Source organism: Notolepis coatsorum (genome assembly GCF_963971535.1).
Source record: "Notolepis coatsorum genome assembly, chromosome: 2".
NCBI lineage: Eukaryota > Metazoa > Chordata > Actinopteri > Aulopiformes > Paralepididae > Notolepis > Notolepis coatsorum.
Genome location: NC_140166.1, coordinates 106,347,200 through 106,372,680, shown reverse-complemented (window position 1 = coordinate 106,372,680; position 25,481 = coordinate 106,347,200). Strand labels below are relative to the sequence as shown.

At 42.4% G+C, this 25,481-nt stretch overlaps 1 protein-coding gene across 1 annotated transcript in view; it reads right to left on the bottom strand.

Annotated features, from left to right (window-relative positions):
* Nucleotides 1-2,298: 2,298 nt before the first annotated feature.
* LOC311223480 (alpha-protein kinase 3-like) overlaps nt 2,299-25,481 on the bottom strand; it is a gene marked incomplete at both ends in the record, with an annotated part of 42,735 nt that continues 19,552 nt past the window's right edge. The window contains 11 exons of the mRNA XM_084308266.1: nt 2,299-2,686; nt 3,466-3,514; nt 4,691-4,908; nt 5,243-5,331; nt 5,728-6,002; nt 7,341-7,376; nt 7,486-7,613; nt 8,520-8,667; nt 10,891-11,389; nt 13,007-13,129; nt 23,752-24,116. Coding sequence (XP_084164392.1) covers nt 2,299-2,686; nt 3,466-3,514; nt 4,691-4,908; nt 5,243-5,331; nt 5,728-6,002; nt 7,341-7,376; nt 7,486-7,613; nt 8,520-8,667; nt 10,891-11,389; nt 13,007-13,129; nt 23,752-24,116 — 2,318 coding nt within the window. The remainder of the gene's footprint in view (nt 2,687-3,465; nt 3,515-4,690; nt 4,909-5,242; nt 5,332-5,727; nt 6,003-7,340; nt 7,377-7,485; nt 7,614-8,519; nt 8,668-10,890; nt 11,390-13,006; nt 13,130-23,751; nt 24,117-25,481) is intronic.

The window sequence follows — 25,481 nt, the reverse complement described above, 5'->3', positions numbered from 1 at the left end:
TGGTACTTAGGTAGAGTAGCCGGCGAGAACCCAATTTACATTTACATACAAGTCAGTAGGAAGGGTACAACTCTATCAGCTGAGTAACAATGTTCATCAAAGTGTTCAGACTTGAGTGCTACAGTGTTGAGTGTATGTTAGTATATTAGGAAGAGTGCATGACAATAAGAAGGTTTTAATTATTATTATAATCTTTTTTCAGATATTGATTGAAGAAGTGTGTCTTTAGTCGACTGTGGTGGGAAGTTCATTCCACCATTGTGGGGCAAGGACAGAGAAAAGGCAGCTTCTCTTTGCTCTTGCTTCTTCCCATCTCTGGTAATACAGCGTTACAACTCACAGCCGCATCTCATAAACCTGTGATGTTTCTGGAGATGAAACCAAAATAAATAACCAAAATATTCTCACGGTAAAGAATTGGGTTATAATCAGTGGCAGGCTCCACTATAGCCACCCTATTCATAGCCACCACAGTGCTGTATGTCATGGCAACGCGATGACAGAATGCAATGTGACTTTGCCCTCTCAGATAACAAGAGGTCTCTCAGATAACGATGGCAATATTTACCACAATGTAGCTAGTTAGCTGGGAACCAACATACGTAGCCTATATGTATAGCCTATAGACAGGATGGAATGCTGTCGATTACAGTTGACACAGCCCACACCATATTTCCCTGACACATTGTACTGTAGGCCTATATATAGTTTGGTGACACTCAAAATGGCATTCAGAGTGACAGACACGATCCCTTAGTTGGAAGTAGCATTTCATATTCTGTGATAGCAGAAAGGTGATAGGGAAATAGACACGACTATCTTTTTATTTTACAGCCATCTGCATTCAAAAGAATGCTTTCTGAACATGACAAGTGAGGACATTTACAGTAGCAGCACCATTAGCCACTGTATACCAGTGTCATGTGAATAAATAAAACTTTAAGGAGAAAGAACCATATACATTATATATTGTTTGGACAGAATGTGTATTAACAGGTGTAAAGTCAATCCAAGTCATTTTGAGTATGAATGTGATACTTCAACCTTTATTTTTTTTAAAGGAACTTTTGGGGAAATTTGCTTATTTGCCGTGTCCTCCAAAGTCAGACAAGAAGATACAGTAAGTACCCTTCTCATCTCTGAAGTGGATACGGACCATTAGCCTTACCGTCAGAAGTAACGAAATACACTTTCCAACAACTCCAAAATGTATGTTGTGAGTGTATTTCCCACATAGATAGAACAGCCTCAGCCTCCCTTCTTGTCCGCTCCGCTTCCAGAACCTGTAGTTCCTCCTCTGTCATTTCTGGTTCAAAGAGATCTTGGTTTGGGCAGGACGGTGAATAAGCTAATTTCCCCCAAAAGTCGGCGTGTTCCTTTAACGATGAATGTTAGCAACACACGCAACTTACCATCGTTAGATAATTAGGTTTGAAAACAGAGTTATACGCTAAGGATTGAAATATGTTACCATTAGGCTTGATATATTCGTTCCTGAAAGGGTCAACAACAGACTTTGACTGGTGTACCTACATTATCTATCTGTATCTGCATCTAACTGGTGTATTTATTTTACATCAGGCATGTGATGTGATAACAGAAGTATCCTACAAGTGAGACAAAAACAATAAACTAATACCCTAATCAATTGTACAACTGGCATTGGACACAGTGTACATGCTGCTACTCTAGCCTGTGTTTGTTTACCAGTGGCATTCATGCAGCATAGACGATACCACTGACTGGAGTTGAACTTTGAGATTCCCAACTCGTGACCTGCAGTGCTACATGAATCGTTAATATAAAAACAGTGGACATAATAATGCATGTGGACAAAGCCATCATACAATTTCCACTGTCACTGCCACACTGCCACTCCAACCCCGAGAGGAATTTTGGAGTGTGAGGGGGGCGGGGGGGGCTAGGCAATAGCTATGTCTGGACACATACAGGTGATGAAAAGTGTCGAGAGATGTGGTGATGGCAAACAGTGAAGTCAGTCCATTTCCTTGATGTGCTAATGTTTTCCGCCTCCTAGATGCATTTGGTGCACTGTCATAATGACTTTCACGTAACTTTCATAATTTGGTGCATGTCACAGCTCATGGAAGGGGGGGGGGGGGGGGGGGTCACCAGCCACCGTGTCAAACTCACGCCCCCGCTCTCATCTGAGCCTGTGAATTAGGGTTACAGACGTATAATCATTATAGTGATTCCATTTGTGAGGTCGATGGTTCCATCATTGAGAAAAGCAGTGACGCACGACGACCACGAGAGAGTCGGTCCCCTCTGGCTCGTCTAATCGACTTTGGGAGTGTCTGCCACCGCCGTCGGCGTTGCGAGGGCCTTGCCACCGGCCGGCTCTGGTTCAGACTTCCGAGGCGACCTGGGGCTGCTGGCGGCCTTCCTGCCGGTCTGGGGGCTGGAGGAGCCGGAGGGCGTTTTACGGTGGAGTAAGGGGCTGCTGGCGGCCTTCCTGCCGGTCTGGGGGCTGGAGGAGCCGGAGGGCGTTTTACGGTGGAGTAAAGGGCTCCGGGAGCTCTTGGCCTTGGATGGCGTCTGCAGAGAGTCCATGGTCTTCAGAGACCTCAGGCTGAGCAGGCCGCAGTAGTAGTTGCACTGGTGCTGGGAGACAAACTGCTCAAAGAGCTTGGGGTTCCCTGCTGCAGCGGACAGACCTTGATACCTACAACAATTACACAAAGAAGAAGGTATAGAATTGTGCAGACTACTGTAACTTGTTTTGTTTGTAGGGGATTTTGTGATCGAACTCCCAACGATATAAATGTACATTTACTTTTTCTTTTTTTTTATCTACTTTTTCTCCCATTTTCTATTTTTCTCCCATCCCAATTTCGCATCGTCCAATTCTCCCCTCCCCTGTCTCGAACGTTGTTAAGCCATGCCTCCCACAAGCCGGCTGCAATGTGGACTAAGCCTTACATCACGTGTCTCCTCTCCGGTACTCGAGGAGGCAGCCGTCGCATCTTTTCACCTGCACAGCGCGATCTCTCAGCGTCGGGGGTCTGCGTTTGGAGGGCACGCCGCCCCTGTCGCTTCCTGATTCTGCTGCGCAGGCGCACCAACCGACCTGTAGGAGTCGCTGTCCACAACGTCCGATCCCCACCCATCAGCTTCCCACCCCCTAATACTGCCAATTGTATTAGTATGAACGACCAGCCAAGCTGATAGCAATGCGGAGAGCTGGGCTCGAACCCAGCGTCTCCTGCATTGGTGGTGAGCGCCTTGCCCACTGCACCACCTAGCCGCCCAGTACATTTACTTTCTATCGGGGAGCCGTTGTTAATATTTTCTGGTGATAATATATGATAATATTTTCCACAATTAAAAAATAAATCAATTCACACACACACACACACACACACACACACACACACACACACACACACACACACACACACCCACACACGCACACACACCCACACACATATACACAAGACCAACCCTGTTGATTTGATTGAAATTCCAACGTTGGTGATCTTAGTGTCAACACCTGTAAGATAATAACAAACAACAGTTAATTTTCTGTTGTTCAGACAAAAGAAAAGTTCAGTTATTAGACATACACTACAAAATGTCAAATGTATTTATCCCTATTATTAGGCTGTCATACTGTGACCCTTCCTGAAGCACCTGACCAATTGAATTGTCAACATCTGTCCACAAGCAACATTCATATCATGTTTCTTTTGAGGGGGGGGGGGGGTCTAATCTGGGGAGGGGGAGGGAATGAATAACGCTCTGCCCTCAACACCCCCTGTAGAAGTGCCCAAGTTTTAACAGTTATAACTTTTCATGCTTTTGTTAATATTCACATTTCCACCCAAATATACCGTTTTCTGTTCGCTTCAAACGCTGAATGAATTTCCTGCTGTATTTGCTCTTGCATTGTTTACATCCCATCCATGTTACAGTAAGTTTCACTTTCGGTTTTGGCAAAGTAATTGTTTGTAATTGTAAAAGTAATTTGTAATGAGTCGAACCTCCTTTGATTGACAGGCAGTTAGCTTGTTAACGTTTGAGAAAGATTGTATAGACCAACTACATCTATCCATGGGCCAGATTTTTTTGAAGCAGACTGTGGGGGCTGGACTTAAACAATATATAAATAAAAATAATGATAATACAATTATAATATATATATATGAATTAGCCCTTATTAGCCTATTTTTGTTTAAATATATATATATTAGCCTATATCAGTGTGAAAAGACTCCTAAACACCTATACTGCAGCAGCTCCCAGGGGGCGATAGATATTTTGGGGAGTTGTCATGTTGTCTATCCATTTTTTTTGGTACTATAATGCAGTGTCCTGATTGGTGGAATAACATATAAATTACAAATCATTTAATCTCGCGCCGAAAGACAGTGCTTTCTCACTCTAGCGCCAACCTCACATACTAAGAGAAAGAGAGAGAAGAGAAAAAAGAAAAGAAAAAAGTAAACAAAGTGAAAGCAGGGCTCTTTTGTCTAGAGGTCACTGTACAATAGAACATATTCTACCTTTAACTATTCATAATTTAACTATTCAATTAATTAATATATAATACATTTAAATAATAATGTAACTATTCTTCATTCTGGATCCCTCTCAAGGACCCTTCTGGGTAACGGGACCTCAGCTTGGGAATTAGGAGCCACTGTTCTGGAGAACCTCCAACATGTACCTTCTAGGCGAGTGAGCAGCAAATTTCCATTGGTCCACTGGTGGACCCAGTGTTGCAGGGCGCAGCACTTCTGTTCCACCTTGGAGCTGGTCCTCATGACCAGTCTGCCCGCGGCGTCTTGTAGACAGTACTTTAGATAGACTCCGTTCAGATCACCCTCCACCGTGGCGTGAGGGATAGTGCTGGCCGGCCGGTACATCATGTAGACCGGAATCACCCTGCATAAGGAAGATCGTTGCCATCTGAGTCCAGAAATCCATATAGACCAGGGATAACCCGAACCCTATATCGAGGTTGGCAAAATTCCTCTGACCTCAACATACAAGCTGCATGGCTTTCATAGTAACTTCGGTCCCAAGAAAGAAATGTTGGCTATATCATGGTAATAGTATATCACGGTAACATAGTGACCAAATATTATTAAAGTTAATTTAGTTTGATATGGGGATTTTTCAAGGGACCCTGATGTCACTTGGTAATCCAAAAGGCAAGGTTGGGAAAGCCGGGCATGGACAGTATTGAAGAGGAGGTTAGTAAACGGATCACACTCACTCCAGGGACTCTCCGAAGTTTTCAATCAGTCTGGCTTCAGCAGAAAAGACCTTGCAGTATTCCCGTGCCAAGTTCTGAAGTCTACATTCCTGTTTACAGAACAGAGAGGGAAAGGCATTTCAAATAAACACAATCGTATTCATATTGTCCAAGTTGTGGCAGGGCGGCACATTTGACTGTTGTGAGATATTGCATCATAGACAATAATAATGTGTGTGTGTGTGTGTGTGTGTGTGTGTGTGTGTGTGTGTGTGTGTGTGTGTGTGTGTGTGTGTGTGTGTGTGTGTGTGTGTGTGTGTGTGTGTGTGTGTGTGTGTGTGTGTGTGTGTGTGTGTGTGTGTGTGTGTGTGTGTGTGTGTGTGTGTGTGTGTGTGTGTGTGTGTGTGTGTGTGTGTGTGTGTGTGTGTGTGTGAGAGGCAGGCAGGGGGGGGGGGGCTGTGATTACACTCCCGAAATCTCCAAAGTCTCATTCTGGATTGCCTTGCCTGTTGGGTGATGATCAAGTTCCTCTCTACAAGGTTGCTCTCCTCCTTGCCCCCGTAGGCGATGGGGTTGCATACTTTAATGATGCAAGTGTTCCCAGACTCAAACACAGGCTCCAGGCCGTAGATGACCTTTGCCCTCCAGGCTTTGTGAGAAGAGCCTTCACCAACATGAGACTCCTTGATCATGACACGGCCAAAGAACTTGTTGCCCCAAACGCCAGAGTCAGCCAGACCCTTGTTGAACAGCAGGGGGGTCATTTCAATCTCCTCTCCAACTGTAGAGCAAAAAGAAAGTGTGAGAGAGTGCAAGTTTCAATCACTGTTACATACAACATAGTGTTAAATAGAGAGCGATCCTACATGCCATCTTAAAGGGGAATTCCACTCTGGGTCTCTCTTGTATTCATAGAAAAGTTGCTTTACTACTGAGTTAAATGAGCCCACAGCCAGCTCTGTACATACGATCAGGCCAGATACAGTATACAGCACTAAACATATGCTTTGTATATGCTTCAGTTTAGGACTACACTGAGGTGAAAAAGGACGTCAGTCAATGCCAGTCAACGGTTACCACTCCTCCCAAACACACAAGGAGAAGAGGGCTGAGCCTCTACTGCTGGTTAGTCTGTTACCTGGCGAGAGAGAGTGGGAAGCTAATCAAGAGACGGTCGAGGTATGTGGAAAAACTCCATTGTTGTAGTTCTTCAAAATCGAGTGAGGGTAGAGCTACAGTATGTGTCATTATGACATGTAGCTATACCAAATGATCACCTTCCACAGCTGAGATTGGTTTGGCCACATAGAGAGAACGAATCAGTTATGCCTCAATCTGGTACACAACTCTAATGTTGCTTTGTGGTGGAATTTCCCTTCAATAAAAACGTACTCGAACTTTTTAGTGGATACTAACGTAAACTACTAACGAGCCGTCTCAGTCAACCAGCACCTGCTAATGGGTCTGGTTAGTGTGGCTGCCTGTGGATCCTATGGTCCCAGGTTCAAATCCACCAGGCTACATTGGTGACAGCGGTGGGATCTCACTGCCCTGTGAATTATGTGTCCAGGCTCACATAGCAATGGGGGTGGGATCTCACTGCCTTAAAGGCTGCACGTTAGCCTAGCTTAGCACAATGAATATGGAAGCGGACAGTGCCGGTTAGCCTAGGTATTGTCCAACTAACACCTCTCCCAAAGGCTAACCGACACTGTCCACTTCCATTCATTGTGCTAAGCTAGGCTAACGTGCAGCTTTCTACTGAACGCACAGAGAGGAAACTGGTATCTATTTCGCATGGACGAAAGAACGTGCGAGGACGCACTTCTCTGGGGGAGGATAACTGTAAACTACTAATGGGTTGTCACAGTCAACTAGCACCTGCCAATGAGTCTGACCCTTTAGCTCAGCTGGTTAATGCAGCCGCCTTTGCATCCTATGGTCCCAGGTTCAAATCCACCCGGTTCCACCAACATTAATAAACATTTAGATCCCAAAAGATCTTCCTCCTGTCTAAAACCAAAATGACTGACAGCTCTGGCAACAGACAAAATAGTGTTGCAAAACATGAACCGAATAATCTTAAAAAAAAATTTATTAAATAGAAAATGCGTTATACCTTCAAGATCCTCACGCAGGAACATTCCAGAAAGTACTGCAAACACAAAGAGATGCTGAGAGAATAAGTCATGCTGACTGTAAAGATCAGTGATAATTTTTCTTGGCTTAAGTGGCAAACATTTTAAGATAAGTGAGTTACATACTATCCACGCTAAGTAAGATGTCTGTCGAATCTGTCCCATAGTCATTTGCGATTGTGCAGCCGTAAACACCACAGTCTCTGCTTGATGCCTGGACGATGGCTAGGGCTACCTGTGTCTCATCTCCTGCACTGGAAAACAAAAAGCAGTTAACATTTAATATATATATACACACACACACACATATAATTTTTTTTTATATTTATATTGTGGCAGACCGGCTCTCATGGTGCTAGAAGGCCGTTTTATCTTGGCCAAGGTACTGGGTCATATGCCCATATTAGGAAGTCCGGTGAGACTCAATACAGCGCACCTGTTTCAGACAGGTGAGCACAATCAGAGCACAATTAAGCGCCATAGAAAAGCAAGATAGAGTGAGAGAATAGAGGAAGTAGCTACGGTGAAACCTGGAAGAGGAAAAAGGAGAGATAAGTAAGTGAAGAGGAGAGATAAAGAGAAGAGGAGAAGATTGCTGTCTGTGTGACCCGATGCTGTGTATGACTGTTTTTGGAAGGAGATCCCTGCTGTGTGCCCGACCCTTCGACTGTCTGAGAACCTGCTTTGGTATCGACTCCTGCATTACATGATGCCTCTTCTCCTGGATCAGCCCCTGCCCGTATGAGAACCGATCTCTGTGTACCGACCCCCGCTATCGGACAACGACGATTCTCCTGGATTACGGATTGGCTGACGCTTACACTAACCTCTTCCTTCCCCCTAAACAGCAATAAAACGTCTGTTAAACTTGCTTCTACCTTGTGCTGTGTGTATTTTATTCATTCCAATCTGGTGACAGCTCAATACACCCCAGAGTCTGTCACATATAATAAAAGTAAAACATATGAGAGCATCATATAATAATAGAATAATTCACACACTAGAGTAAAACTGGGTTAAGAATGTTAAATTAAGTTATGTATTTTCCATCTACAGATCACACTCTTCAAGAATGTATACTTACATTGTACATTTTAAAAAGCATAGATCCTGGAATTTTTCCATTGCAATTGGAGACCTACTTTAAAAAAAGGACTTACCTTCTTATAACCTCTGCGATCTCCACCTCATCCCTGTACCATTTGATGGTGGAGTCGCTAAGCACGTTGAAGAACTGGCACCACAGCTTCAAGTGTCCCAAGGCATCTGAGAAGGGCTCACCCCTAATCTTACGGATAACCTGAGGAGCTGCAAGGAGAGTGAGACCCCCAGGAGAGAGGAGTAGGAGAAGATATACACATTCTTAAGTTTCAACTTCCCCCTATTAATATGTCTCATATGTAAGCCCATCCGGTTAATCTTTCCTAGCAAGTAGCCTTTCACAGCAGTGCCAAAGCAAATGAGCGGAGGGCAAATGGAGGCTCTAGGTAGCACTTCCCATTGACGCTCAGCCAAGGACAACTTGGCGCCAATGGCTCATTTAGATGAATGAAACCACTTCCTCAAAGCCTGCCAATAGATAAGTTAATAATTCCCTTTGTTGACAGTGTAGCCATAAGGCTTCTACAATAAAAGATACATTTTAAATGGAAATAATGTCACAGCTGGTCAGTGTTATGAATCCTGTAATTCTTGGAGGAGCACCACCCTGTGTACTTCAGCTGGTATGCCAAATGTATACTAATGCTTGACTGCATTAGGATGAAGTTCAGGAGAAGATAGTCTACCATAGGCCAATGGGCCATATGCCAAAAATGATTGCCAAACGGGTGTGACTCAATGTAGAGCTTTTAAAGTTACTTTGTTGGTTTTGTCATTACAAAATCTTTCTCACACAGACAAATTGAAATACTCACTTTTTGTAAAGGTTAATGTTTACAATCCCAGCAGTGTTTGCATATGACTTTTCCTCAAATGGAGCTATGTACTCTTAACACTTTCTGCGCCAACCCCGAGATTTCTCAGGTTATCTCGTCAGCAGTTGAGCGCCAAAACCCGATATTTCTCGGGTTTTCATAGTTTTTTCTTTTCGATTTTAATATTCTATACACTCTCACGGACCTCTGTGTTATCATTGGAACTCAGTCTGAGACCCCGAGAGTGCAATGCCGGCCAAATCCTGCTAGATGGCAGTATCGCCTACCCTTTGAAATCTTATTTCACACTGTGTGTTACATTTGATATGGTCCGGGCGGAGAATTTAGACCCAGGCAAGTGAAACGCTTCATTCGAGCAACTTGGAACGCGTGGAACACACTTGATGAATATTTTGTGCCATTTCATGTCAGGGACCCGATGGACATCAATACAGGAAATCGCAATCAGACAATTGGAATATTCTTTTTGGAATAACTCCTAGCAAAGGTAAGGACTATATGACATCCTACTTTGATTGTACAATGATTTCACATCGATCGCAACGATCACCGTATGTAGTATTCAAAACGTATGCCGTTGCTGACAATCAGAGCATCACAAAACGACCCCCCCCCCCCTTTGATGCCTTCATGATGAAACATAATACCTATTATATACCTTTGATTAGGAAATAATATCGTGTCCAGGCGAGCAACACAAACGACTTTCGCAAAATGCACATATCGCTCCATAACTCAGCTTCTAGGAATTAGCCCGGATCCCTCTAAAACTATACAATATTCACCACAGGATAACACGCAAACTTATACATGAAGAAATGTACTCTTTTGTACATGTTTGGATGAGAGATAGTGACTGTCAAATGAGCCATAGTATTGTCTCCATAGCTATAATATAGAATATAGATATAGCTCTGCAAACATCGTGACGCACAGTGAAAATGCCTATCTTTTAAAGCGTGGCCCATTGACTACAGGGATGAGGGTAATCGCTGGCGCTGAATGAGTTAAGGTAACTTAAATTAGGGAAACATTCAAATTATTTTGAAGTGGTAGGTCCCAGTAAGAGTCATGTGATAAAGTATGTAGTCTGAGGAAGAGCCATATGCAAACAGTACTAGCATTATAAACATTGCCCTATACAAATGATTGAGGGAATATTTGAACTTTGTGCCAATGAATGGGTTATGAAACTATTGTGGTTCGTGGTTCACACAGGCTATTTACCTTGAAGGCCTTCTAATATTGATTTATCTCTCTGCTAAGGCAGGGGATTTTGAATTTTGAAGTGGCAGTTTAAAAAGGAAGATTTGCATTTTTCTTTTTAGATCTACATTTACCTTTTGAATAGGTTTTTCCTCAGTTTTAGGGGTTTCCACTATACAGTACATTATATAGTACTATACAGTACAGTACAGTATACAGTACATTGCTTCGTACCAGTTTGGCATTTTATTACTGGCCTATGGTATTTCCTCCCAACCTTATCCTAATGCGGTTGAGTATTTGTTGCCTATAGGTTGGGTACCAGCTAATGTATTCTGAAAAGCGTCCTTTTTCTTTTCTTTTTTTACAATGATGGACAGACATTTACCTTTGAATGGGTCATGTTTGTCCTTTGCAGGTTTATCCTCAGTTTTAGGGGTTTCCTCGATCGCCTCAGGGGACTCCTGGCTTGGTGGTGGAGTCTCGAGGGCCACCTTCTTCCTGCTCAACAGAGGAGATCGCTTCTCCGCTGGAGGGGTTTGCTGCCCGCTGGGAGGCTGGAGCAGAGGCAACCGCCGTGACAGATTGGGAGATGCTGACGGGGTGCTGGGGCTCTGGGAGACTTTATTACTTGTTTTGGAGACTACTCCCTCTTCTCTTGGAGGCTGGGTATCAACCGGTGACGTGGTCTCACTGCTTTCTCCTGTGGGTTTGGGTATGAAGATCTTGCGCCGGGCGCCGGAAGCCAACTCTCGTGGAGTAGCTGCTGGGATGGAGGCCACAGCGCCGTTCCCTTTTCCCAACAAAGGGTTCGATTCGGCGTCCATAAGGGGAGTAAAAGAGTCACTGTTTAAATCGTCCTCAATCGTAGATGGAGAGTCTTCCCGCTGATTGAGAGGAGTATTAATCCCTTGTGTTTCAGGGCCAAGTGCACTCTCTGTGCCAAGCCTTTGCATAGTCTGTGCACCACCTATCATGGGTTTAGTATCCTTATGCTGATCCAAAAGTGCGGCGGAACCAGGTTGAGTGCAGCTTGCATGAGCTTCACTAATAAGCTGCATTTCTGGGTTTAAACATGGAGTAAATATCAGGTCTCCGCTTTGAACATGTTTCTCATTGCCATGGTCTATAACAGAAGAATCAATGCCCTGTTTAGTGCTGACCATTGCTTGTAGCGAGTGCCCTGAATCATTTTCTACAACTGTACTTGCCAGAGATTGATTTGGTTCTGGAGGGCTAGTCACAGGTGGGTTTGATGTTGGGGGAGCTGCACTGGTCGGTTCTTCCTTCTGCCTAATGGGAGACAACTCTATTTGGACATGTTCAGTCCCTGAGAGAGAAGCAGAAGTATTGTCTTTCAGAGGAACTGGGGGTGATGCTCCAGATTCCTGGCCAGTGTCCATTACGCTGTCATTATCCTTTACTGTGCTGCTAGAAATGGCTTTGGTCTCTAAAGGGTTACCCACATCTATGACAGAGATAGGAGGGATAACAAAAGGTTTTTGTAAGGCATCAATAATTGTGGTACCAACACAGAGAGACAGCATTGGTCTATGCTCTGCCGTAACAGTTACAGTACCAGCATTTGGGGAATGGACTAGTTTATGCTCTTTAGCTTCTATATTTGAGCGAGGACTTTCATAAACTCTTGCCTCCATTTCTCCACCAAGCGGTGGCTTCTCTGGATCCAGTCTACACTCTGGATGATCTGTTCTTATTTCTGGACTTTTCTCTGACGTCTGCTGTGCTTTAGTTGTAGCGGAACATGGGGCGCTGTCCACAGGGGTCTGTGATTTGGCTGTCAGTGGTTCAGCGCCAATAGCTTTAAGTTGTGACCTCATAATTTCAGCTATAGACATGATGTTGGATACAGGTGTTGGGATTTCCTTGAAGGTCTCTATTTGCTGCCCTGACATGTTTGTGTTTTTAGAGTTTGCTTTCTCTCGGTTCGTTGTTATGACTGGAACAACGGTCTCAGGTTCAGTAGGCTTCAGATGTTTTAGTGATTTGGGATGAGCTGAAATCTCCTCTGCTCTTTTTAACACTGGCACATTCTTCTCCATCTCATTATATGATACATCCATAACGGTCATGCCAATGACTTCTTTTTCTCCTGCATCTGTAGTCCGTTCTATTTCCACTTGTTCACTCCTATTCTGTGACTCAACTTGATTCTCCACCTCGTCTCTTCTTTCAGTACATGCCAAATTGTCTCTGTGCACTTTTAATCTACCTTCCTCAACTTTCTTGTCAACTTGTATTTCTGTCTCCTCTACAGTTTTTATAGCTATCTCAATGTGGCTCTGCTGGACCGCGGGTGAAACGCTACACCTCATGGTGTTCTTGCCATCACTCTGTCTTTCCAGGGGTGACTTTTGAAGGTCTCTAAAAAGGACAGCATGGCTATCATTTGATCCCCTGGAATGATCCCCTGTGCTCTGCGTCATTGCATCAGCAGCTGATTGGTTGGAATTGTGCAAAGTAGGAGTCTGGCCTCCATCTACCATGGCCTCTTTCCCTGACGGAGGCCTTCGTGGTGATTGTAAGTCCAGCTCACAGTGGGTGGGCGGTGGTTGGCGCTTGACAGGTGCATCATTCCTCTTGGCCTGTGTACAGGGCTGTGTAACCTTGAGGCACAAATAAGCAGAGGTTTCAAATGCTGTAAATACTTATCCTTTTATCCATGACTATGCAGGACATGGATAAACACATGTAGTTTAATAGGCAGCAACGGCATAACCAACACTGCAAACAACAGAGAACTGAGTGGATCCATTTTAAAGGGAAACCCCACCTTTAAAACAGGACTACCATATCGTATTCCTAAAAAGCCTTGACATTTTTAAACGGTTGGTCTGATCCACCCTTTTGGTTGGTCATAGATATAGCATGTGTTCCATAAAGCATTGCTTACTAGGCAACGGTTCTGTATTACTCTGCTGTAAATAACAGGTCAAAGCAAAAAGAAGAAATATTCTGGCCAAATCAACTTCTGCAAGGTCATCAAAATCAACGTCAACCTAGGTGCATAGAGGCCCACGGACTTGGAACTATGTCCAAGCGAATCACAGGGCTTTTTGTGCAATCTGAATGGAGGGATTAGCATTTGTATTCATCAATGTATCGTCTTTCTTTTAAGACCTGGAAAAGTACAGTGAAAAATATCACAATAATGGAAATCGCATATTTGATATAATATTGTGGGGGAAACTATCACAATAGCAGGCTGTATGTAAATTTGTCCACACCCCTACTTAGTGGGCTACCTGTCTACTGCTTCAGTTATCTCTGAAGCGATAATGCATACTTGTGGCACCTGCTGGCCGCGAGCGGTACTGCCTCTGTGCTAACAATACATTTCCCATAAGCGTCTTCACTCTGTCACATCTGTGAAGTCGTAAGGTAGTCGCCAACAGCATGAGAAACAAACCAGCCACAAAAGACTGAAGACACTTAATTGCTCCCAATAAGCAGGTTGGCATGGACGCCTCCGCCATCGGTGTGTGAATGTGTGAGTGAATGGGTGAATGTGAGGAACAAATATTGTAACGCGCTTTGGATAAAAGCACTATATAAATGCACCATTTACCATTTACCATTTTAAGTTCATTAGCATGTGTAGCATATATTGTTATAAAGTTAGAAATGTATACAATATACTAAGAGCGAATAAAGTTCCACGTTTCATTTAACCTCTTAAGCCAGAGCGGTCCGGTACCGGTACGAGATTGATATCACACCATAAATCGATCAATACAGAACGTATTAATGAATGTTGTGTTTCTTTTTCAAATGTAGCCAAGAGTAAAGACCCTAACCCTGTCAAAACAGTGTATATTCTCAGCACTACGTTTGTTTACCAAAGATTTTAAGTGTTATTAGTGAAATATGAGTTTATAGAAATCTCAGTGCATCAAGTCGGAAAAAGGCACTTATTGACGCGAGGACTTGGCGCAACCTGACTTGAGTGCAGTCTTTTTTTAGAGAAGAGACCCAGGGCTTTCGATGGGTTTTCTAATAATTAAAAAAAAATACACTTCCCAGCTCACGCCAGCCCCCGTCAATCATCTGACTTCTAGCGTGAAGCTTTTTTTTCTCTTTATTTTCAGGATCATATCTCACGGGTGGAACAAACCTGAACGTTATTACCATAAAATAGAACACAGTTAGTTTCTCTACCTCTCTGTGAACGTCTAGCAAAAACGGCGTTGTAATCTGATGAAAAATGGTGGAGCAATTTACATTATAAAAAAGTAACTGTACTTACAGTAGATTTTATTCACGGATTTTGCTGCCCTGTCAGGGGCGCCTGGTGGTACTAAATCCAGATTGAACTCTGCCATTGGAAAGGGGAGATTTGGCCCGATCCATATAAGTTGGCCATAATAACGTCATTTATAGGCCTGATATTCTATATTCTATAATCATATTTCAAATTGCATGGCAGCATTCACTGTATCAAGTACTGTATCTACAAAACCTCCTGTTAATCATCTGCCCTTTTTTTATTTGCTTAGATTTTTTGTCCACATGATTTCAAGAAGGTGCTGAATGAGCTCAGTGGCAATTTTTCATGTCTGGTCAATGGGCCTCATTGACGAAGCGATATAAGAACAGATTTCCTCTTGCATTTTTTCTTATTTTGTTCTTACCTGGGATTCAGCAATGTTTTCTTATTTTTGCTTTTCTCTTAGGCAAGACCAAATTCTTACCCAGATAAGAAACTCTTACCCAGAAGGAAAAGAAAAGAGCCTACCATTGGTCAATTGCCCCCAAATATGACTTAAAAACCCCCAGAACTTTTCAATAATAATAATAATTATTATTATTATTAATATTATTATAACTTATTGTGTGCGTTCTGCTTCTGAAATGGATTATATATTGCTGTTAGAACAGTTAGATGCTCTGGCCGCCCCAGGCCGTACGCATAGAACGCATATTTAGAGATGTTTATGCGGACCGCAAGATTGTTATCAAGAACATTTGTGGACCACCTCGTATGCAAACAGTAAAAATAAATAAATAACTGACTTTGACCCGTTCCCGAATGGATTTGGTAGAAAGAGAGAGAGAGAGAGAGAGCGAGAGCGAGAGAGAGAAAGGATGAGACAGCTTACATAACAACACACACAAGTGATGTGAGATGACCAAACATGTGATTATAAACACACGCCAGTAAAATCCTGGGCCTCCACACCTATGGGTTCTGAGCGTGTGTGTGTGTGTGTGTGTGTGTGTGTGTGTGTGTGTGTGTGTGTGTGTGTGTGTGTACGTGTGTGTACGTGTGTGCGTGTATGTGTGTGCGTGTGTGTGTGTGCGTGCACGTGTGTGTGGCATGCTGCAGTAGGTGGCCAGGAGCACGCAACTAGATGGTATAAATATGGAATAGTAATGCAGTCTATTCCACTATATAGCTCTAGGTGCTGTATGATGACAATTCATTTGAATCTGATCTAATTTTGATCCGTCGCAAAGCGCACCAGCGCTACCTGTTGAATACAGGGATCCGCTCATGCAATGCAGACCCAAGTTTTAGAATAGAATAGAATAGACTTTTAATTGTCATTGCACACATGTATTAAATGAAATTTCAGGGGAGCTCCCACATGACCGTAGTACAACCATACATGTAACACATAACATAACACTGTACATATAACAGAAATATTTTAAAGTGCATGATGAGCGGTAAACATAATAGATTATCAGTTATCAAGTCCAGGTAAGGTGCATGGTGCACGTGAGGGGACAGTCAATGAGAGTTTAGCAGTCTGACTGCTTGGGGGGAAAAGCTAAATCTTGAGCTCTTGGCATTTATGGACCGGTATCTCCTCCCTGAGGGAAGGAGCTGAAAGAGGTGATGTGCTGGGTGAGACTGGTCCTTGATGATACACTTGGAGCGGTAGAGGCAGCGGGAGGTGAAGACGGAGGTGATGTTTGCTAGAGGAGTCCTGACGATCCTGCCTGCCGCCTGTTAACACGGCTCTCGTATTATAATGAGCTTGCGAGGTGTGTCTGTATGCAAATTATTGAGCAAGAATGCGTAATTCAGTTTAGAATGAGTGGGATTCATCATTCAACACACCTGGGTAAGAACAGATTTGGACGTTAACTCATTCTGCGCCATTGCTTAAGTGCGCGAGAGGGCGCTAGAACGCCACCGCTTTAATCAATGGGGGAACTGCGAGATTTTCGAGTGCTTAAAATATATCTTAAATTATAGCTATGGGTCTAATACACCCGTCGATTATCAGTGAGTTGCTTCCAGTCAACATGTACAAAACGGATTGTTTTTTCATCGGTACATTTCCGTTTTATACCGCTTTGAATATGAATATAGTTTTGGTGATTCTTAGTAATTCCAGGAAAAGACGCGATAATAGCCCTTTAGTGGAATACACTACACACATTGTCATCTTTCGCCTGATTATCGAATCTTCCTGAAATCAACGCTAGCTCATCATTATTATCCTTCCTCGTGCAAGAATGAAAAGAGCCCTGGACCGCGGCGCCCCCCCCCCCCCCCCCCCCCCCCCCCCCCCACCTCCTGCACCCAACGGCACACAGCCACACACACACACAGAGACAGCGTCAATCGGGGTAGAAATAAATATCAGATCAACGATCAAATTTATATATAGTGTTCTTACCTTTTATCTGATGTAATGCAAAAGATATAATCCAATTATCTGATCGCCATTCCAAATACTGCTAGTGGAGGTCCGTACCACATTACCGACCGTTACACACTGACGGGCGGGCAGGGTTACTGTTCCATGCCATCGTTGTTGAGGCCTACCTCGCCGGAGTATTTAAACCCCGCCCGCACGGCTCGGATCGTCCCAGAAAAGAAACTTCACCATTCCCAATGAAGTGCAATACCAGCTGGAAGGCGTAGGCGGCGGTATTTGCCCTTTTGCGAGCTCAGACCCATTCCCAAAGAATGTATATTCTCCTTTGGTTCATTATAATTTACTCAAGCCTAGTAACAGACACAATATTTCTGACACTGGGAATACATTCCCTGAGATCCATAGATGTCCCTAGATACCATGAACATGGTAAATGGTGAAATTATTTATAACTGCCGTTTTATAAAAGCAGTAACCCACTCAGGTTAACAAGTTGATTAATTCCATGGTAATTTGCCAACAAAAGTAAAAGCATTCGCTAATTTTGGTGAAGGTTTTGCACTTTTCCATTGGTGTGTTTTCCTTCCCGGTTGTTAGTTTATCAAGTTGATAAGTCAGCTGAGCTTCGCCATAGTTGATAACGAGTATGCTTTGACAGCTGTGCTCTTTAATGTAGCTATGGTTACAGGTTGATTAGCGGATGAATTTAGAAGGATGAATAAACTTAAGCTGAACTACGTGTGCATTCAATAGTTTTAATGCACACCTGCCGGCCAATCAGAAAAGAGTATTCACCCAGACTATGGTATGAATGAAAATTATATCACAGCTAAGGTGGCTGTCCAGTTATGTCCCCCACTCATGGTTTATTGCATCTGACTGGTGGTCAAATAGACATTCCAGCTGTGCTGATAATGCCCATGTCTGCACGGCTAGCTGTGCTTAATATGATCACCATTGTTAAGTAAACTACTAATGGTAAGGCAAGAGTTCTGAAGGAGATAATGTACACATATCTCCTAAAAGTTACCTATGGCTCTATCACTGTGCATTATGCACGGTGCATAGCTACAGGGAGCAACTCATTCATTTTCAGCTTAGCGATGTGGAAAACTCTCATCCGATATTAAAAGAGTTGTCTAAGTTTGTCTCCCACAAAACGTTGAGCACGTCATCAGCCAGGCTGCGCTCTGTCAGTGTACGCACAAAGACCTTCTGCTTTTCATTGCCAATGGAGCAGCTGTCTGTCTCACTTGGCGGCTTTCTCGTGTCTATCTTTGGGAGAGACACTTATTGTTCTACATCTACACTACACATCCACACACCCCAGATCACCGGGAGACATACTGTACATACTGTATAATTTCAATTCTGTTTTAGGGTGGATATTTTAGTTTGTTCAACTCTTGCTTAACTTCATATTGAAATATACATCAACCAATATAGCAAACGTTAACAACAGGGGCAGATTTAGGATTGTAGGAGATCCGGGGCTTAGCCCAGATGGGCCCCCCCCCCCTTTTTTTTTTTTTTTTTAGATATTTTAAAATTTTTATTCTTTTTTTTTTGTATTTTTTTTTCGTTTTTGGGCAGGCAAGGGGTGGTTTGGAGGGGGTCCGGCACAACCCCCTCCACGACAGATTTTTTTTTGAATTTAATGAACCTGTACGTGCAATTTCCTGCAATATAGAGCCTTCAATCTTGACCAATAAAGCTGCTCTTTTCACTATAAAACTCAGTTAACCATAACATAGTTATGGTTAGATTTATATATTGGGGGGGGGATATATCATATTTTTCATATAATCAAAAAGTGGTGGAGCAAGATCATACCTTTGCTCCCCCAAGTTCAATAGTGGGAGAGCAGAGATGCTCCGAATGCTCTTATGGCCAGGCGTCTATGATTCACTGATACAAAGTAAAATAGTGCAGTGCAATAAAATAGTTAGTCAAATAGAATAAAATAATGCAATAGTGCATTGCAATAAAATAGTTATCATCGTATTTTTTCGGGAGGCCGGTAAGGAGTGCATTACAGTAGTCGAGTTGGCTTGAGATAAAGGCATGGATCTGGTTTTCAGCGTCCTTTTGATTTATAAATGGCCGTACTTTAGCTATGTTTCTAAGGTGGAAGAATTAAGTTTTTGTCAACTTGTTGATTGTGATTTAAAGCTTAGGTCTGAGTCTACCATAACACCAAGACTTAACTCACTCAAATACAGTTAGCAGCTGGATAGACCACAGATGGAAATTAGCTTCTGCTAAATCTGGTGCAAACATATTTTCATGTAACAATGATGAATTGAAAAAAAAACAAAAAAAAAAACATGTTTTTTTTTTTTTTTTTTTTTTTTTTTTTTTAAATAGATTCGGGGCTTTTCAGAATACATCCGGGGCTTGAGCCCAGGTAGCCACCCCCTAGCTCCGCCCCTGGTTAACAATGCAACAAATTGCTGATGATTCTGACATCCGAGGTAATAACCCGTTTTAATTGAGGAGTTGTTGACTAAAAACACACTTCTTCAATCAATATCTGAAATGAAAAATAAATAAATGAATAAAATACTAACCTTGTTCTGTCTTTCACTAGTATGCACTCTGCTACTAAGGAATCTATCTTGCCTATATTATTACCTACTATGCTATGCACTCAAGTCTGCAGCATTCAAGTTCAACACTGTTTGATGAACGATGTTACTTAACCTTAGCTGCCAGAGTTGTACCCTTCCTGCTGACTTGTTGTACAGAACTTGTAAGTCGCTTTGGATAAAAGTGTCAGCTAAATGACTAAATGTAAATGTAACACAGATATTTGTAAGGAAAAGGAACTGGTGTTTTCCATTAAAAATTGATGAACCTCAAAGACTAAATTCCTTTTTAGATACAGAGTAGGGGTGTGGGAAAATATTGATACAACATGATATTGTGATATTTCCCCCCACAATATGTACTGTACCTTGATTACACACGTAATTAGTATGTGATTTTGAGTATTGTGTTATTTTTCTATTTTTCCTGTTTTTTGAAAAACAGGCCTTTTGAGGTGATGAAATCACTGCGCCCAGGGCACCAAATCATAAAATGTCTAAGAATTTGAGTGCTTATAAGGGGACCCTGCTATTTTTATCATAAATCAATCAATATCAATACAGACCGTATTAATTAATGTTGTGTTTCTTTTTCAAATGTAGCCAAGAGTAAAGACACCTTGGCCCTCATTTATCAACGTTGGGTACGCACAGATATGTGCGTAACCCGTGCGTGACCCATAATTCATTATAGTTCATTGTAAAATAGCGACAGTAGTGTAATTATAACGTGCTCACGCGCGAACAAGAGGTTGGCCTGCTTGTTTGGCACGGGGGGGCAGACGCAGAACACCCACCTCCAAACGCGATTAAATATTGTTTCAAATAAAAAGCAAAATACTATTATTTTGTGTGTCATGTTTCCAAATAAGATTGGTCACAACGAAATGCTTTCTACTTCAATTTGTTGGTTAGAATAGATGACCTCCGTTGAAACTTCACTGAGACTAACAGTCTATTTGTGAGCTCCCACACAGACGTGATAATAATAATAATAACAATAATAATAATAATAGCTTCATTTTATATAGCGCCTTTCAAGAGACCCAAGGTCGCTTTACATAGATAGGGGGGGGAAATAACGAAGTAACAAACATAGTGGACAGACACAACATATAAATATGATGATGGAATTCATTCAAGTCCTCTCCACCCTCGGGTCTTTGCCACCGGCACGGTCCATCGTGATATTGGAGATGGATCGAGCAATAGACTGTTACTGTAGCTGTCAAAGCTCCATCACAAATGCAGTTATGTGAATAGAAAGGGATTCCACTCAGTCAATGTTGCGATGCGCATTTGCCTGATACATGACGTTGCTGCATGCCGGGAGGAAAGGCATGCTGCATGTTTTCAATTCATTAAATAAAACGGATACTTTTTGCAAGGGTTTACTGACTGTCATACAAATAATCAACCAACTACATACTGTAACTTTTCAGTGCACGTTCTTATTTACATTGTGACAACAGCCTTGTGAGCTCCCGCAGTGACCCGCACACAGACATGATGGAATTCAAGTTCAAGTTTGTATTGATCACATATAGGCAGGCTACACATGGCGTAGGCTACATGGCAGTGAGATTCATTGTTCTTGTATATGCTCTCGTATTATGGTTTATATAGGCTACCCAATACCGACATCAAAATAGATTGTATGCCTCTACAAATCATATGCAGGTAGAACATTTACGGAAAATCCGTCACGATTTGGAATAAAATTGAGGAGAACTTTAATCCCTGGGTATTAATCGAATGAAACAGAAAAAGGCAGTCATATTCCAGCATGGTCTTTATTAGTTAATATGGTCTTTAAGTTAATAGATATCATATGCGACATCACCGTACGTGTACATGTCAGCCTGTCACGTATTTCTCCCATAACACGCTTCGCTCGGCTTAGTCCATTTTTCCACATTTCATGGGGGTGTTCCATTACCGTATATGGTTAATTACGGGCGGTGCTATATGCAAATACTTAAAATCGTGCACGAGCGTGGAGTGTAGAACTTAATGGTATTTATCAACACGGAGTGTGCGTACGACCCATGTACGCACGTGTGATAAATCCCGATTTTTCTGTGCGTACACACATTCTAAATTCTGTGCTTAAGAACGGAAATAGAACACTTTCTAAGAATTGTTAATAAATGAGGGCCAAGTTAACCCTATCAAAACAGCAGTAAAAGTGTATATTTTAAGCACTACGTTTGTTTACCGATGTTTTTAAGATTGACCGAAAATACGAATTTATCGGAAAAATGCCTATCTCTCTTTTAACACTGCCATTGGAAAGAGGAGCTTTTTCCCTATCAATAGATGTATGATTTGGCCATAAATTAATAAGGTCATTGTTTTTAGTAATACTGTGCATGAGCATTACACTAGAGGTTCCAGTAGTGGGCAGCTTGAATTGCCAGGTCCTAAAACCAACGCTTTAAGGAGATCTTTTATTTTTACAGCATTAACTCTTTGGAATAACCTGCCTCAAAACCTCTTTTAGCCGCATTTAGAGTAGATTCACTTTTTAAAATAATCTTAAATTGTTTTTAACACTGTAAAGCTTTTTTTTTTTTTACACTGTAATGTAATTTTAGCTATCTTAATTGTTAGTTTCATTATGCGTGTGTGTACTGACTTTTAATAATTTTGTTTTTGTATGTTTTTTTTGTGTGTGGACCCCAGGAAGACTAGCTGCGGCACCAGCTAATGGGGATCCTTAATAAAATCAAAATCAAATAAAAAAGGTCAAGTTCAAGGTCAAATATGAATTTATAATTCAAATGGATTATAATTTATTACTGTATCTACAAATCCTTCTGTTTAATCATCTTCCCTTTATTCATTTGTTTAGATTTTTTTGTATAGTTGATCCCCAGAAGGTGGTGAATGAGCTCAGTGAGCGAAATCAGAAGAACCTTAATGTTTTCATGGTGTTATTCACTGGCAAAGATGCAAAAAAAATCATAATTTATATTCTCCTTTACTTCATCACAATTTACTCAAGCCTAGTAACAGACACAATATTTCTGACACTGGGAATACATAACCCCATGTCCCTAGATCTTCCTAGATACCAAGAACATGCCAATAGACCTTGTAGAAGTGGAGCAAACTTCCATTTACTTGGGCATGTACCTTTAGGCGGAATTTCTGAAAATAGGGCTAACTGTATTAATATGGGTCCTGTCTTTCCTAACAAAAAAAAGAATGAGAAATTAATAAAGTGTTATAAAATAATATGTATCTGTGTGTATGAGAGAGGGATAATGTGCATGTGTGTTTGTGCATAATGTGTATGGCAACAAGGAGGGGTGTGGGGGAGGGGAGTGGATTTTCTGTGTAGTTATTCTGCCGACGGCCAGCTGTCGTGTGGCAGTGAAAGGGTTAACCTTCTGTGTATTGTCGCAGTGAAAGGGTTAACCATTTGGTAGTGCGGCAGTGAAAGGGTTACAGATGTGTTTTTTTAATATAGGGGAGTACTGAGTATTTTAAGTCACTCAGACATGTTTGAATGGAAAAGGTGACTTTTAAACTGTGAGATTATACTAACATCATTTTAGATTATAAAAAAAAAGTTAATAACAGAGTACCCCAATAGTAACTCAGATGAATGATGTTACTGAGTTTGAGTATCCCTGTAGATGACATCACTCATGATGATTTGAAGCATTTGATAGCATTGTATTTTATTCTTATGACTTTTTATCATGTCTATTCTATTTTATTACTCTATTTTATTATTTGTATTTTTGCACAATCGTTCAAATCGTTCAGAAATGTTAATTTCACTACACTATTTGTATGCGACAAATACAACCTTTGAAATCTCTTGAAATCTTGAAGCAGTTCGTCAACAACCTGAGACAGAGAGATCCCATTATAAAGTCGCCTCCCCAACCTGCTTGTTACACAGCGGGACATACTTGTAAAGACTATGAATAGCCATGCGATGCCTATGTTACTGATCGGGCCTGTGTTGGCGATGCAAGGCACTCGTGAGCTCATGCGAACAGGGCCACTCACCTCGCCCAGCTGTGGCGGCTGAGACGCAGACGCATTCCTGGGGCTCGTTTCCTCCTCAGACTGCTGATGTCCAAACGGTTCACGCGGGCCGCCGGGTAAAGCATCCTGGATTATGCGCGGCGACTCCTCGGACATCGAGCCAATGACGCAAACAGGAGCTTCACGAATGGAGGTATTGGAGCTCTGTGGGCCAACGGTGGCCGAGTCCTCTGCAGTGTTACTCACAGCTTGACCTAGTAATGGCGTAGCGGTCTGACGTTGAGGCTCTGCTGCTGCTAAAGGCTTCTCGTCAACATCCATGACTGTTACATCCTCCTCTTGTTGCGTCTTTGAAACATCTTCCCTTACTGTGCTGTTTGAGGGATCTGCGGTTGTTACCACAGGACTCAACAGTAGTCGTGAGGAGACGATTGTAGGGTTTGGGCTTTGCACTTTGTGATTTTCCACTTTCTCGTTATGTCCAACGTTTAGGTCCTTGTGTACAGTAGAGGACTTAGGGACATGAGGTATTGGGACAGTAGACATCTCCTTATGTACAGTAGAGGATTTAGGGACATGGGTTATTGGGACAACAGGTGCCTCCTTGTGTACAGTAGAGGACTTAGGGACAGGAGGTATTAGGACAACAGGTGTCTCCATGTGTACAGTAGAGGACTTAGGGACAGGAGTTATTAGGACAACAGGTGTCTCCATGTGTACAGTAGAGGATTTAAGGACAGGAGGTATTGGGACAACAGGTGTCTCCTTGTGTACAGTAGAGCACGTAGCGACAGGAGTTATTGGGACAACAGACTGTTCCTTGTGTACAGTAGAGGATTTAGGGACAGGAGGTATTGGAACAGTAGACACCTCCTTGTGTACAGTAGAGAATTTAGGGACAGGAGGTATTGGAACAGTAGACACCTCCTTGTGTACAGTAGAGCACTTAGGGACAGGGGTTATTGGGACAACAGGTGTCTCCTTGTGTACAGTAGAGCACTTAGGGACAGGAGTTATTGGGACAACAGACTGTTCTTTGTGTACAGTAGAGCACTTAGGGACAGGAGTTATTGGGACAACAGAATGTTCTTTGTGTACAGTAGAGGACTTAGGGACAGGAGGTATTGGGACAGTAGACATCTCCTTGTGTACAGTAGAGCACTTAGGGACAGGGGTTATTGGGACAACAGACTGTTCTTTGTGTACAGTAGAGCACTTAGGGACAGGGGTTATTGGGACAACAGACTGTTCTTTGTGTACAGTAGAGCACTTAGGGACAGGAGTTATTGGGACAACAGGTGTCTCCGTGTGTACAGTAGGGGACTTAGGGACAGGAGTTATTGGGACAACAGACTGTTCTTTGTGTACAGTAGAGGACTTAGGGACAGGAGTTATTGGGACAACAGGTGTCTCCTTGTGTACAGTAGAGGACTTAGGGACAGGAGTTATTGGGACAACAGACTGTTCTTTGTGTACAGTAGAGGACTTAGGGACAGGAGTTATTGGGACAGTAGACATCTCCTTGTGTACAGTAGAGCACTTAGGGACAGGAGTTATTGGGACAGTAGACATCTCCTTGTGTACAGTAGAGGACTTAGGGACAGGAGTTATTGGGACAACAGACTGTTCTTTGTGTACAGTAGGGGACTTAGGGACAGGAGTTATTGGGACAACAGACTGTTCTTTGTGTACAGTAGAGGACTTAGGGACAGGAGTTATTGGGACAACAGGTGTCTCCTTGTGTACAGTAG